This window comes from Echiichthys vipera (genome assembly GCF_963691815.1).
Source record: "Echiichthys vipera genome assembly, chromosome: 10".
In the NCBI taxonomy this organism is placed as follows: Eukaryota; Metazoa; Chordata; class Actinopteri; order Perciformes; family Trachinidae; genus Echiichthys; species Echiichthys vipera.
This window is the reverse complement of record NC_139835.1, coordinates 8,011,211-8,026,550: the sequence shown is the minus strand read 5'-3', so window position 1 is coordinate 8,026,550 and position 15,340 is coordinate 8,011,211. Positions and strand designations below refer to the sequence as shown.

The window sequence follows — 15,340 nt, the reverse complement described above, 5'->3', positions numbered from 1 at the left end:
CCTTTGGTTCGCATGTGACTTAATACTTGAAGGGCATTATAACGCACATACACACGCACAGTACAGTGGCTTTATAGTTCATTGCCAAACCAACTGGTGTGTATTTCCTGTTAGTTATTCATTAAAATGGTATAATTTTGCTCAGATAGACATTACATGGTTTTGTGAATTCTGTATATCCTATCCTGCGATGCCAGCAAAGCATCAACAGACTTACTGTTCATAGTGTTAAGCAAGCCTAAAACATGCATGCCACAAACCAAGTGTGAATCAAAAAACACTGTTTAAAATGATCTATTACCACATAATTATATATAAGATTTAAAGTACTAATCAAATTGTATTTTTTTCTGCCTTAGACCGTTTTTTTTATAAGACAGAATCTGTCTTCTGAAAAACAAAGTGTGCATGAAACTGTAGATAATTTGGCATGTAGAATTGCATGTCTCTTTTGACAGATCAATGCAGCTCGATGTGCATTTGCCCATTCAGAAATGGACAGATTAGGTTGACATGCATGGAAAGCAGTCATAGTTGCATCAGTGATTTTTGCTCGGCAAAAGTATTCACAGCTGGAAAGTTGCTGTACATTTTAACAGGTGAGTGCATTAGGATTCAGTGAATGCATTTGAATTACCAGCACAGATAAATAGCTGTTTGAAATATCCCCTTTCAAGCATTGTTAGAGCTGAGGGGTTTCAATTCAGTAAGGTTGAAATTCCAGTCTTTGAAGCCTAATTCCTTTCAGAGGGCCACTGCCCGTCTCTCCACTTTCACTTCATATCACTGGGAGTTCAAGACTGTGTCTTTTTACAGCTTCACTATCTTCCTGACAGCGTGCTTCATTGACAGACATGAGTGGACAAGATGTCTCCGGTTCGCGGACTAAGTGATGCATCTGAGCCCAAATAGATTTGTATTTGTTTGAATTATATAGCATTGGAGGTTTTTTTTTTTTTTAAAGAATTTAAGTAGGTTAAATAAGGTTTAAGGAGTTTGTAACTACTCCATTTTTGTGTTGCTATGTGTAACCTAAGGCACATTTAAAAAGTATGATCTTGTTGCCATCTTCACAGCCTGAGGACGTCTTTTACAGGCTCTCCAGAAGCTGGTTCACCACTAAGATGTTCGTGTTGGGTATCACCTGTTAGAGTAGCCTCAAGGTATCACTTGTAGTCACTCTAAATCATTCTTGGATAGAGCCACCAGAGTCAAAACCATCTGGTATCACTCATTTAAGCACAGCTGTCTTAAAACTCTACTAATGGACACTGCCTGTTGGAGTGATGGTTGAGTGAGGCGGAATAGAATTGATGTACCTTACTGTCCCTGGGAGGTCTCTTTGCCCCCAAAATCCTCAAGACAAGTGAAATGTCAGAGTCAATTACACGTTTCTTATGAGAATTCTAGCTCCACATGGTTTCTGTTAACAAAGAGCCTCATGCCAGCGTCTTACTGCAGCAGGCAGTGGTCTTACCGGTAAATGTTTAAAAAGTAGTTAATAGGTTGGTGGGCTTAAAACTGAATGAGGTCACACATAAATAGCCAAGATAATGTGTTACGAAGCTCTGTAAATGTGTGCCCTACAGCCAGAAATGCCTTATTTCCCACTTCATTAGCCCAATAACATTTTCTTTGGCTGTTTTCTACTACTTCCACCCATTTACAAGTTCTTTGACCTCTTCGATTCACTGATCAGAACCCCTACTATGCAGTGTCTGGGAAACTTCAGACACTCTGTTTGTGTGGGAGGAGGGCACTCATATTCTCCTTGATACACCCACACATCATTTAACTATGAGCTGTCATACAAGAATGTGATATACTTACACCTTTTAAGGTTGGTATTAATATTAAAGGCAGCTTTGCATGGGGCAAGAAAAACAGTTCAGCAGTTTCTACACTGAAATGTTTGTAAATTGCCTAAAGATGTTTGCATGCAGGATATTACTGTTGGAAGACTACAGAGACTACAGAGATATAGGTGTGCATGGAAACATTTGAAGAAATCTGTCAGATGTGATTCTTTTACCACAGGGGGGCTACCTCTGTGGTAAGACAAGATTGTTAGGGCACAATAGGCCTTTTAATGATGTATTTCCATGGTTACCAGTCCCCTGCTTGAAAGATGAGCAGGCATTCATATCAGGGTCTAGAGGTCAACAGCAATTTATTTTGGTTAGTTCTTGACGGTAAAACTATATCCTGTATGAGGAGCTCCATCACTCTCAGTTAGTTTAGGCTGTTTAATTGTAGTTAAAGTGACTCATGTCCCTGTTCATCTCTGTGGGGGTCATGAAGGATTGAAAGGTGGTGAACATTTAATCTTTGTTTTGTGGCTTGTAAACCCTTTTGGTGGCCTGACACGGATTTGTAGCACCATGGTTCCACTGAGCAGAGATTGATATTGTATCTCATGACAGGAAGGCCCAAAACTGGCTCCAGTTCTTCAGTGTGCTGCTTGCCAGGGAATCATTTTGACTTGGCTCTCAGGAGGGTTCCAATTATGGGCACAGTGTAGTCCGACTTCTTTGCTGCCAAAAAACTCATTGCCCTCTTTGGTTTGTCTTGCACTGGCAGAAAATGAGAACTGATGAAGCAGTGTTGCGAAACATAGTACTGAATAACAGGGATGTCTCAAGCTGGATCATAGCCCAATTTTGACACTAAAGAAGGTTTTAACAGTTTCTTAACAAGAGCGCTGCTGCCTCAGCATTTTGAATCAGCTCTAAATCTATTTAGAAGCATTTCCACTCTACCTCTGTGAATATCATACATACCATTTTGTTCTAGAGTTCTAAAAAGCTAGCTGTATGTGACAAGAGGTTTGTTTACACCCTGCACTTTCAGGTAGAGAACATGAACACTATCATATTACCTCTTCCCCAAAGAGTAAAGTGCCCAGCTTGCGGTAGGCCTATCTTCCTTTTTGTGGTTTGAGAATTACAGCTTAGTCTGCAGGGAAAGCCAACATGAAATCTCCTTCCTGGACTGTGATGTGGTTTTTGGTTTGATATGTTTTTCCGGACATTCTGCATCCTCAGGTTAAAGATAACGCAAAATTTGCCCAGAGGCTCACAGAATATCCTTTGCATAAAGAAAGGACCATTTATTTCATGGAGTTGATATGTTCTTCCTACCATATCTCCTTGCACATGATAAAACTATCGAAGCGCTGCTGTGTGTTTAGTGCACTGTGTGTATTAATGTTCTTACTCTCTCTTTAGCAACAAAGTGGGCATTTAAAGGGGAACATCACCTTTATTCAATTTCATAAAATAAAAAAAATTCCAATATGACATTCCCATAGCCTAAGGAAGTTTAATCAATATTAGTGAGCATAAGATATTCTCTCTCTCTCTCTTTCTCTAAAGACAGAAAACGGAGAAGTCTGGAGCTGCTTTATAAACAATGAATGGAGACTGATTTTGTTTCTTTTTTATACCCAAATGAGCTTTACTCAGAATAACTGCACATATACTCAGAACACCCCTGGGTGCTCTCAGTGTCATCTATGTATTTATGTCTATATTTACCCATACATTATCTATGAAGCAGTTCCATACTTTATACTTGATGACATCACAAATTTGAGTTGTGGCCCTCTACTTTTGGGATGTGGAAGAGTTGCTTATGTTAAGTGTTAAGTGTCTTAGACCATGGGAATAACATGTTTGAATGTTGTAAATGTGTGTATTTTAGCTTTTAAAGGTGAAGCATATTTGTCATTTAAAAGAAAAAAATCATATGAAGTATTTTACTTTGCCAGATAAAATTGATTTCACCAAGTACTTGACATCGATTTAATATTACACGCATTACAAATAACTCACTTTTAGCTCTGTAAGCAGACAGATATACATTGAAGCTAAGATCAAACTGGGATCAAATGAACAGTAGGCAAATACAACTAGCACGTAATGTGACCAAGTTAATTTACTTTTAAATCAATTGACTGACAAGTACGACAGGAATAGTTTATGTTGCAAATACATAAGCATTCTTTTTTTTTTTACAATGTTGGGCTAGTCATTCTCATGTCTCCGGTGGTGAACTCTCACATTCAAAACACAGGCCGGACCACTGACCAGCTTCTTTTGCAGAGTGAGGGGGAGAGCTCATTGAACTTGTCAGCAGGCCTCAAGGGATGTTTTAAATGGTGATGGAGCAGAGTCGCTGAAACCCCAAAGTTTTCTGGGACTGTCCAGATGTTCAAATGTTTTCCCATGGATTACACAGGATCCTGTACTTCCCAAAGCTGTATATACAGTCCCACACTGTATATACAGCTTTATCAACAGGGCATCACAAACTCTGGTGCCCCGTTCTGGAATGTTAGGAAATGAAAAAGAGTTCCTGGTCAGTAAGCCGCCTTCTTGACAAGACAAACTAGCGCCATAAACCCGGCACTGCTCCATTCATCAGTGGTCCTTTTCTGTGCCCGATTGGCCTTGAAGCTGTCATTGGTTAACAAAAGCTATTTGGAAAACCTGAACTGAAATTGCACTTAAAATGCTAATGATGAAGGTTTTGATCTCATGAGAAGGCATGACAGGCACAGTGAACTTCACTGAACTTTAGCAAAAGCAGGTCAAACCTTTCCATCTGCGTTAGATTCGGTAATGAAATTGTCTTCATTTACACTTCCAAGCTTTCTTTTTTCTTTAATGGTGTCCAGCACAATGACATCACGATAGAAAGAGTGATAATTTATGCATGCAGCGTTTGATCATCGCCTGGTAAGTTTTGAACATAGTCTGACAGAATGCACATCTGGGCAGTGTGAGTAATGACCTATTAGGTGAGATGTTTGTCTAATGAGTGGTTTGGGAAGCTTGAAAACGTGTGTGTGCTGATGATGCCTGCTGTTCATTTGACAAGTGCATAAGAGAATCAGATGTTTGACTTGTGGGAGAAAGTAAAAGAAGGTCATACATGCAGCCTGGATGACCATCTCTGTTTGTGAGGGACGGCCAGACAGCTCACATTCCAAGTTACCTTGAAGTTTAATCTGCATACTAATCTCACATTTACCATGACCATCTGCTAATTGCATGTCAGCTAGTAGAGACATTTTTCAGTACAAATGTCATCATTCAGACCAAAATAGTTCTCACACATGTTCAGTCATGGAGTGTTTCTACTTTAAAAATAGCTTCAGTTTCAGCGTCCGTAGCAGGAGGATTATACAATTAAAATGGCGTGCGTTCCCACGTAATGGATTTCACCGCTGAATTATGACGTTTTGCCTTTTTCAACCCTATTCTAGCAGAGATTGTGCACATAAGAGGTTCAGACATGTGAGCACAGGCCCACTGGAGAGACCCTCAAGGTTTCTCATTCTGACTTTATCAGAGTAAACATCTGGTCGGCCTGGTGCAAATGAGTTTGTTGTTAACTGCCATTCATGCAGCAGTCAATGACTCACAGGTGCTCTGAACCTGAGACTTTGTGTGTTCGTCTGCGTCTGTCATTTAATGGGTAACTTTTTCTAAGCCAGGTAGAAAATGTCTTGTTTGTATTAGAAAGGTTTATCAAGCGGCATGTAAGAGCAACATTTTTAGTATCTTTTATAAGTAGATATTCTATATAATATGGCTTTTAGCTTGCTATGTTGTTTACTGTTAGTGTTACAGTTGCTGTTCCCAAATTTTGCTCACTGTGTTTTTCGCAAAATAGAGGTTTTTGTTGAAGTGCCTTGGTTATATTCTATCAAATTCTGAGCAATAAAAAATAACAATATTTTAGAATAAATTCAGTATTTATAAATTGTTCTCTAATTTTAGTCTCCAGTGCATATTATTGGATTTTCCACCAAGATGCTATTTTGAAATTGACACAAAGATGAGCATCAACAACAATCAACTATTGTAGTGTCTCACAAAATATTTTTCAAGATGCCAAATCATGCTCATGTTCAGGTTTGTACTTGTATGTTAGGTTTCTACTACATGTTTACATGCTTTAATGATAAAAAAAAACAACAACAATATATTTCTTGTCTGAATATCCCTGTGTTCACCCTTTGTCTTAAACACTCCGTTTTAGTGCCTGTCTCTTTAAGACCCCTCCTGAAAAAGCACAGTCTGCTCTGATTGACCACAACGAGATGAATCGTGACCGTAAAACATTTGATTCGGCACAAAGATTCGGCTAGTTTAAACATATCCATGGTAACAGCAAGCTCCATCAATTGCTGTTACTAATGTAATGTAGTTTTTTGTGGATAAAAATTTTTTTTCTCAAAAAAAAGGTTGCTATCATAGGAGTTGGTGGCTTCTACAGGAGCATTAATCATCGTTTCACAATCTCATAGTTCATGCTGTGTGGTTACAACATTATGGCTAAAAATAAAATTCCTGATTCCTGATTTCCCTTCCAGAACCTCACAGTTGACCTCCGTGACTGTAACAACACTGTAGCAGCACATTATATACATATAGTATAGTTGTGACATCACAACTGTGCAGAAGTCCTGACGGCTCATTTAAAAACACTGGTTCTGAATACAGGCTGTGAGAGTTTCTCTGTGTATTAAGTGTTCGAATAATTTGGTATTTATATATTTCTTCAATGCTCTTCAGAAATGTCTGTGTGATTGGTGCGGAGGGGAACTGCATAATTAGGCTAAAACTGGAAAGTATTTTTATTGCTGCTCAGTTACAGCTTGTTCCCTGTTAGCTCCCATTCAAATGAAAGCATCTTTAGTTCTCAGACAGCGTGCAGAAAAATTCGGACTCATGTTTATGGTTGTACAGCAGAAAGAAGCACCCCGGGTTCAGCTAAACACCTTGTGTGTTTAAGCTCTCAACAAAGCCGACTGCAGACCCCACTGATCTCCAGCACTCGGGGCAGTGGGGAGGCTTTGAACCGGGCAATAGAGCTCGCACATTAGTCACCAGGTGGTAAACCAAAGCATTTCTTCAAAGCACCAGAAACAATGTTGTGTTCTCGCAAAAACAGTGATTTTGCTTTTAACATCAATGCTGATCAAAGCAGAAAGGTTTAGTCTCAGGTTTGATGCGAGTAAAACATCACCACCATTTTGTGGATGAACACACATCACTCTTTGTGTTTCTTGTGTTTCCTAAACGGCTACAGTTATTATGCAGTGACCTCGCCACAGTCACCCAGGGTGATGGAAGAGTGAGCAAAGATATGCAGGAGGCCCAGCTGTTGGTCCCTGTGTGCCCTGGAGCAGTGACATTAAGCAGATGTCACACAAGTTGGAAGAGCTTTTGGCTTTTCTTTTTTCTTCGTCTTCAGGAATGTGATGCATAGAAATCAACCTTCGCCCATTCTACACAAACTAGATTTATCGGTGATCAGTATTAGAGAAATGTTCCAAATGCATTTTATTTATATGCAAATATTTTTGTTCTGTTGGCATCGAGTTTTGCAGAGAACACTTCAATATGCCGCGTTCTTTCATCTGGCTTTTAGCTCTTCTGACACTCGGTCGAACGACAGAAATAGAATCAACAAGTATTCAGATAATCGATCGATCGTTAAATTCATTTTTCATGCAAAAATGTTAGAAAGTGCAGTTTTCTGCCTCCTATATATGGAGACTTTCTTTTCTTTTCTTCATTTTTCACTATTCTCTGATATTAACAGACCAAACGTAAAAATAATCATCTGTTGCAGCCTTATCTACCAATGCATTAAATGATAAAGTAAAGTAAAGTTGTTTTAACTCAGATACAGAGAGCTAAATCAATCAATGCTCAAGTCACATCTTCATGTACTGTATGTATCTTCTTTGCTTTTCGAGCTCCCTTCAGATTAGAAAGTCCAAATTTGGCGTTAGCTGGTCATGTATTAGGAATCCAGGCCTTGCCATGTCTGTTAAAGGACATGTTTTTTTCTTAGTCTCATATGGCTTATCCGTTTGCCTTCAACCCTTTTCCTATTTTGGCCTAGAAGTTATAAAAGTGTTTGTTTGTCTACGGTCCCCTGAGCACATTCACTTTGCCAGTGCCTACAGTTTGGTTGGAGGCAGTTGTGGTAGCTTTCCATTTACATTTTATGAGATGTTTTAATGCTCTTTACATTATTTTTGAAAGGAAACATTTTCAACCAATTATGCTTTCCGTGCTTTATATTATTTTTTTGCTTTCCGTAGTACAACACAAACTCAACATACTACAGTCCTATGAAAGCAACAGCAGTTGTTCCTGCATCCATCGGGTACATTCACTTTGAGTCAACCCCCAGAGCCTGGTCTAACAGCACACCCTGCCATGCAGCCCTCCCTTCTAACCTACAATATACGGTATTTCATACCTATTGTTTCCTCACATCCTTTTTCTCTCCCCCTCTAGAAGACAATGGAGTCTCCCTGCTACAGCTGATTGGGGATCCTCCCCCAAATACGATCACCCAGGTCTTTGGGCCCGACAACAGCCCTGGTTATGTCTTTGGCCCTGACGCCAACACAGGCCAGGTGGCCCGTGCTCACGTGCCGAGCCCATTCTACCGAGACTTCGCCCTCATCTTCAACCTGAAACCAACCTCTGAAAGAGCTGGCGTCATCTTCTCGGTCACAGATGCCGCGCAGCAGATCATGTATGTGGGTGTCAAACTGTCAGCCGTGCAGGGCAGCAACCAGGATGTCATCCTGTACTACACCGAGCCCGACTCACAACAGTCATATGAGGCGGCCAGGTTCCTTGTGCCCTCCATGAGGGATACCTGGACTCGTTTTGCCATGGCTGTGAGGGACGACAAGGTGATGTTCTACCTCAACTGTGACACAGACCCTCAGGTAATGCCCATTGAGAGGTCCCCGGACGAGATGGAGCTGGATGCTGGTGCTGGGATCTTTGTCGGGCAGGCTGGAGGAGCTGATCCTGACAAGTTTCTGGTGAGTAAATTACTGACCTTAAGCTTTCGTTGTAGATAAAGAAAAAAAATATATTGAATAAGTCAGACTAATTCTTGTGTTGGAGTCACATTCCAAAACGTCTTCTTTCTACATAAACTGCAAAGAAACAGGACTCCTGCTGTGTGAAGGGCAGTATGGTTTTCTTTTGGCTTTCCAGAGTCAATCATGTGAAACATCTTGGCCGAATAACTTCCATGTGATTTGATTGCTCAAATTGGCCTACTCTAAACCACAACAGAAATATCTGCAGCACTTCACCATTTTGAGAGGACTCAAGGACTTGAGAGGCAAATAATTGTGACACCTCATAGTTAGGATATAATTAACTTAAGTCATTCGACTGCTGTAAATCTCAGCAGTTGACCACAACAACTGTTGACCTTAGCTGTTCAAGGGTTAAAGTCCTCCAGCAATGGTGAAACCTGCAACTGTGTGCATATCACCATTTAAAAAACAAAAAAGAAAGAGACCAAATTTCCTTTTCCCCTTTTTGTATTTGTTTGTAAAAAATATTATATTGTTCATTCTGCCACTCACACTCTATTGCTTTAGTGATGTGCATACTTTTCACAACCAGTCAAACAATCATTACTGACTGATTGTTTTATGTTCCTTTTAGTTGACTTAGAATCAGATCAGAAGCAGATATAAAAGATAGATCTTAACTGACAGCTGAAAATAAAACCCATATCTTTACTTCATGCAAATCTTCTTTATTTATCTTCTCATTCAGTGGGCTTATTATTAGTAGAAATACACAACTTCCGACATGATCATGTTGTTTTTCTCCTTTTGAGTTACACTTGAACATGATGGGGATTGCTGTTTTCACTGTTCACTGCAGTCTGGCTGCTTATATGGACATAAATGACCTCCCTGCTCTATTAAGTTATTATATATAGATATATTAGAAATAAAGATATATTAACACAAGTAAATATGTCAAAATTCCAAATAAGTACTTCCCCTATTGGCTGCTTCAAAAAATATGTTTTTTTATCATTTTCCAAGCTGAAACGTCACCTCTCACTCCCTTCTTTGCTGTAACCCTTTTTGTATTGCCGTGTTTGAAGGCAGATGCTAATTTTGTTTCAAACCACTTCACAAGTTTTTTCTTTCTTTTTGCACAAGCCCATTGGAGGTATTTACTTGTGTTCCGATATTTTGTCAGAAAGATGAATTATAAACTGCTTATTTGGGAAAAAATGGGAACCTAACCTTGTTTCTTGTTGGCCATCTGCTATTTGTTGACCCTAGCATGGCCCGGAGCTAGAGAGGTCTTGCAAATTTAATTTCTCTAATCAAATGAAGACTTGGCAAGCTTCTTTGGAATTAAAATATTAACATTATGCATTTATAACATGGGCATTGCCTTCTGAAACATTATTTGTTTAGTGTCCCTTTTTTCTTATTATCCATCATTAAAACAAAAACATGCTGCAGTGACAGTTAAGTCCTTCTCAGTCATAGGATCTAAGATTTATTGTGAAGATCTGAAGCAATTTGTTTGAAAAGTCCACGACACATGGACTAAACATTGTAAAAAGCCTATCGGAGCAAAAGCCTTTCTCTGTTTATCTTCAAAGTTCTCTTTAAAAATCCATTTGATTTTTTTCTCAGGACATAAATGTGTCCTGAAGAGTCAACTTCAAATAGCTCAGCAGTAGAGAAACCACCTCTTCATTCAGAGCTAATGGCCCTTTGATAGGCAGTCAGATAGCATTCATGCTATCTGTGCCAGTGTCCTGTGTGGGAACATGTATCAGATGGTGTATGTGGGCCAGAGATAGTGGCACTTCACAGGCAGAGGCTAAAACTGGAGACATCAATAGCCCCTGTGATTTTGCGGAAAGGGGGAATTCCTTGGAAAATATAACCGAAACCCTTGCAACAAGATCAAAGATAAGAATCTTTTATGTGCATATTTTATGTATGTGCTGTTCTGACATTATTATATGTATCATTAACATCAAAATACCATGTTCTTGTTTTGCAACAGGGGGTGATCGGTGAGCTGAGGGTGGTGGGAGACCCCCGTGCTGCTGCGAGGTACTGTGAAGAGGATGAAGATGACTCAGATATGGTAAATGACATCCATTCCCTTTTTTAGAGGCTGACTACACATGATGGAATGCTATGTTATATCAGTGAAAAATACTGTATGATAGAAAGATAAAACAGTGTTTGGTGTTGAGGTTTTCAACACATTTGAACTTATCTGACAATTAACAAAACCCCACCCCGGACAATAATTGTCCAATCACAGCTTAGCAACTGTAACCAGGCACTGCAGGCCTGTCAATTATTTCCAAAACATAATACTTGATTATATTTGTATACTCCAACAAAGTGTCACCTCAGGTGCTGAAAAATGTCAACATGGAACTGCAATTTCTTTGAATGGCCACATGACCCCCATGTAAACATACCAAACATTACAGCAGAAATAAACAATGTTTATAGCCTGGTACAAAAAAGGGTTTTGGTCTCTATAGCAAATTTCTCCATTCATGGCAACTTTATGGGGGTGATTTTTAATATAACTGACCTGTTGAATATTAAATTCAGAAATAAATTATGATAAATAATTAAATTATACATTTTGGGATTACCCGGGAATTAAGCAGAGTCAAGGTATGTGTCCACGAGGACTGTTATTTCCCCCACTTCCCATTCATTGTCCATTTGAGCTGTCTTGCAATCCATTGTGGTAGCGTGGCGGTGAGTTTTGAGCAAAGGGGCGTCAAATTGCGCTTTTAACTTATATTCCCACTGTGGGGAGCTGGTGCTGGAGCTAGAATCAGAGGCTCTGCAGCGCCCTTTATTGGACATGGGGACGTTGGCACTCCAGAAACCACAGCTGAACTAATTTGAACTCACTCAACACATAAGTTAGTCCTGATCATAAAAAAAACTTTTCTCTTATTACATATTGCGTGTCAATACAAAGCCGCAGCAGCAGTTTTGGTTTTACACTTTTCCTTATCATACCTATTATACTGTGACTAACCAGCTCTTATCCCCATGTCTTCTACATGGATAAGCAGCTGATAAGAAGGGCGATTTCTGTTGGCTAGGACATACAGCTTTCACCTCAGGATATCAGCCATCATGTGCATAGTTAGATTATCATTTTTAAAAGGAGTCAGCTGGAAAGGAAATACTTAATAAATTCTCTTCAAATGCATCCTTAAACTGAAATAATTTGACTAGTTAGAGAGAACAATAAGTACCTGAAAGTTCAAACTGATCTGTAAATTGCAACAAATAGGCTAGTTGAATTAGGTAGATGCCACAAAGCAACACTAATGTAATGCAATTTTACTGGACTTTGGTAATTTATTCCAGCATGTCACATTAATTATTAGAAATAGTAAATCTGGAACAAATACGAGCCTGAGAGCAGCCTTTCCACCGCTGACCCTGACCACCCATACACAAACACAGGTGCCTCACTGCAGCCCACCAGCAGCCTTTACTGTTGTTTAGTAAAACATTAGCTTCACAGCTGCTCTGCTCGCTGAGACCACCAAAACTTCGTCCTTACTGACAAAATGCGGTTCAAAATGTTACTGCTAGTTGTCCCCAGATCTTTAGATGTTGTTTGGATTAGTTTAGAGAATCCCATTCCCGAGTGGAAATGGCAGGTTTGTGAAAATATTGAGTTACCAAGAAGCTTTGAATCTAATGGCCGTATATGAGACCTACAGTATTTACTGTATGTGTCTGATACATAAACTGTATAAAAGATGGACATAGCATACCCGTCAGGGTCCGTTCTCTCAACTTGATCCAATCGTACTCGCCTACAGGAGTTGCCAACTTGTCAGACTTTGACTCCGCCTCCTTTCCTCTTACCAAAAAAGGGCATTGATGTGTCGTTGGGGGGAGGGAGATACGTCCAGCTGGCTGACATAGACCTCCGAGAAGTGAGGGCCAGTGGCTAGCTGTCACTCAAGAGGCCACACCCCTAATTATACATAAACTTTAACTCTCCAATTAAATAAAAACTAGCCTGGTACAGAAAAAATCACCCCCCTTAGTGTTGTCATGGAGATATGACCTCAACATTCATTCATTCATCTTCAACCGCTTGTCCCTGTCAGGGTCGCGGGGGGCTGGAGCCGATCCCAGCTGACATTAGGCTTGAGGCGGGGTACACCCTGGACAGGACGCCACTCTATGACAGGGCACATAGAGAAGAACAGAGACAGACAACCATTCACACCTACGCGCAATTTAGAGTCATTAATTAACCTAACACGAGCATGTCTTTGGACTGTGGGAGGAAACCGGGGGAAAAACCCACGTAGACACGGGGAGAACATGCAAACGCAACACAGAAGGGCCCCAGCCGGGATTCGAACCAGGAACCCTCTCGCTGTGAGGCGACACTGCTAACCACCAATTCCACCGTGTCACCATGACCTTCACATACAGACTAGAATGTTTTTTGTACAAAGCCTTAAATAGGTTTAATGATGCTGTGAAAACGGCCTGTTTTACATTGGGGTCAATGAGAAACTGCTCTATAGTGCAAACTACTCCTAGTGGCCACTCGTACAACTGCAGTTTTTGGCACTTCCGTATTGGATCAACCAGGAAGTGGCTGTGGTGGGGGCTTGGTCTAATACAACAAATATAAAAGCAATTGACTAAGCGACATTATTGCAGAGACAGAGGACTGACAACTTAGAGAGAGTTCAGTATTAAATACCTTAATTTAATCAGGTAAAAGGCCCATTGAGATTAAAATATCTGTTTTAAAAGGGCCATCGCCAAGCACATTTACAGCAACACAGACACACACTAAAATGTACCACTACAGAGCCTCGATTGCGTAGTGGCTATGCAGTTAATATACTTACATGTAAATGTATTCATTAAAAAGAATGATAACTTAATTCAGTTTTTTGTAGCTGACATGGACTTTACCAAGAATTCAAGTAGAGTTCATGAACTGACATGCATGCTTCAAGGACAGTTAAAATAACATTTTCAGATATTATAGGTTTGTAATTGTAAATAAAACAAAAAAAGAACACCTTGTTGACGCTGATTGAAAAATGTCCGATTGGTCTCTTCAGGCTTCAGGTGAAGGAAGCGGATATGAGGAAACCAGGCCAAAACCAGCTGTCGACAAACATAGATGGACGGTATGGAACAACTTTTTATTTATTTTTGAGCTCTTGTACTTGACAATATTCACCTGCTGTTTGTTCATCATTTTAAAGGTCCCATATTGTAAAAACTGAGATTCCTTGAGATGTCTTTTTTTTTGTTATAAAGCACACTGAGGTGCAATATAAATACTGTGAATGTATCAAAACATTCCACAGAGAAATGTGAATTCAGAAATTGTATCTTTAAACGAGCCGTCCGGACTTCTGTGCAGTTGTGATGCCACAATTATACTATACAGTGTATATAGGTCAAAAAGGCCGAAAAGTCATTCCCCGGCTACAATGATAGTGCAGAGTCAGCGATAGCTAGGATGTTGAAGACCTGGAAACACTGACCAATCAGAGCAGACTGGGTTTTTTCAGGAGGGGGGCTTAAAGAGACAGGCGCTAAAACGGTGCATTTCAGAGGGTGAATGAAGGTATATTCAGACGGACAGTATGAGAAAAATAATGTGTTTTTTGATCATTAAAACGTGTAAACATATTCTAGTAGAAATCAAAAATACAAGTTTGAAAGCGAACATTAGCTTAATATGAGACCTTTTCTTAATAATGGTGCTGTTCCTTGCAGTTATTTTGCTGCCTTGATTTCTTAAAGTAAAATTGTAAATCAAGATAAGGGAGTGAGAAGTAAAATGAACAAAGAATGATTTGTTCCCTAAAGAGAGCTCAAACAGCTGATCAAGAGACATGTACAGCTGGCTGACAAAGATTCTTCACAGCACACCACACTCCTGCAGACCAAGTCAGTGTTCAATATACCACTGATGTCTCAAGTTACTCCCCATAAGTGAATGAACACTCATCCCTTGAAAGAGATTAAAAACTGCTGAGTTGATGTCTGGAAATCGAGCTGCTTCTGTCGTATAGATTTGGACACAAAGACTTTTTACATCGAGAGTTTCCTCTTGTCAGACTAGAAAGGAAATGACCTTGCAGAGTTAAAACTGGGCCTTTCTAAAACCCAGGAGTTAACATCCTTCTGAAAATGTACTGCTATTTGGAGGGCTGTGCCAAATGTCAATTTTACATTAGACTCTTTAAATCAGGTTTTCAAATGAAGCTTTGTATGTCTGTCGTAGGGTTGTCCAATGCTAGAATTTCAAAGTCGATACCAATACCCGGGAAAATACTCGATGCTCGATACCACCTTCAATACCACAGGGAGAAAATACAAAAAATGAAGGCAGATTTTTTTTTAAAACAGATTATAACAATACAAACAACATCAAAAACACTTTAAAAAAGTTGTCTGACATAGTGGAATTAA

General features: G+C 39.7%; 1 protein-coding gene across 2 annotated transcripts in view; it reads left to right on the top strand.

The window, feature by feature from the left end:
- The window catches only part of col18a1a (collagen type XVIII alpha 1 chain a), a 106,424-nt gene that overhangs the window by 52,698 nt on the left and 38,386 nt on the right, over positions 1-15,340 (top strand). For both annotated transcript variants that reach the window (XM_083922063.1, XM_083922062.1), the window contains 3 exons: positions 8,325-8,866; positions 10,887-10,970; positions 13,975-14,043. In XM_083922063.1, the coding sequence (XP_083778189.1) occupies positions 8,325-8,866; positions 10,887-10,970; positions 13,975-14,043 (695 nt within the window). The remainder of the gene's footprint in view (positions 1-8,324; positions 8,867-10,886; positions 10,971-13,974; positions 14,044-15,340) is intronic.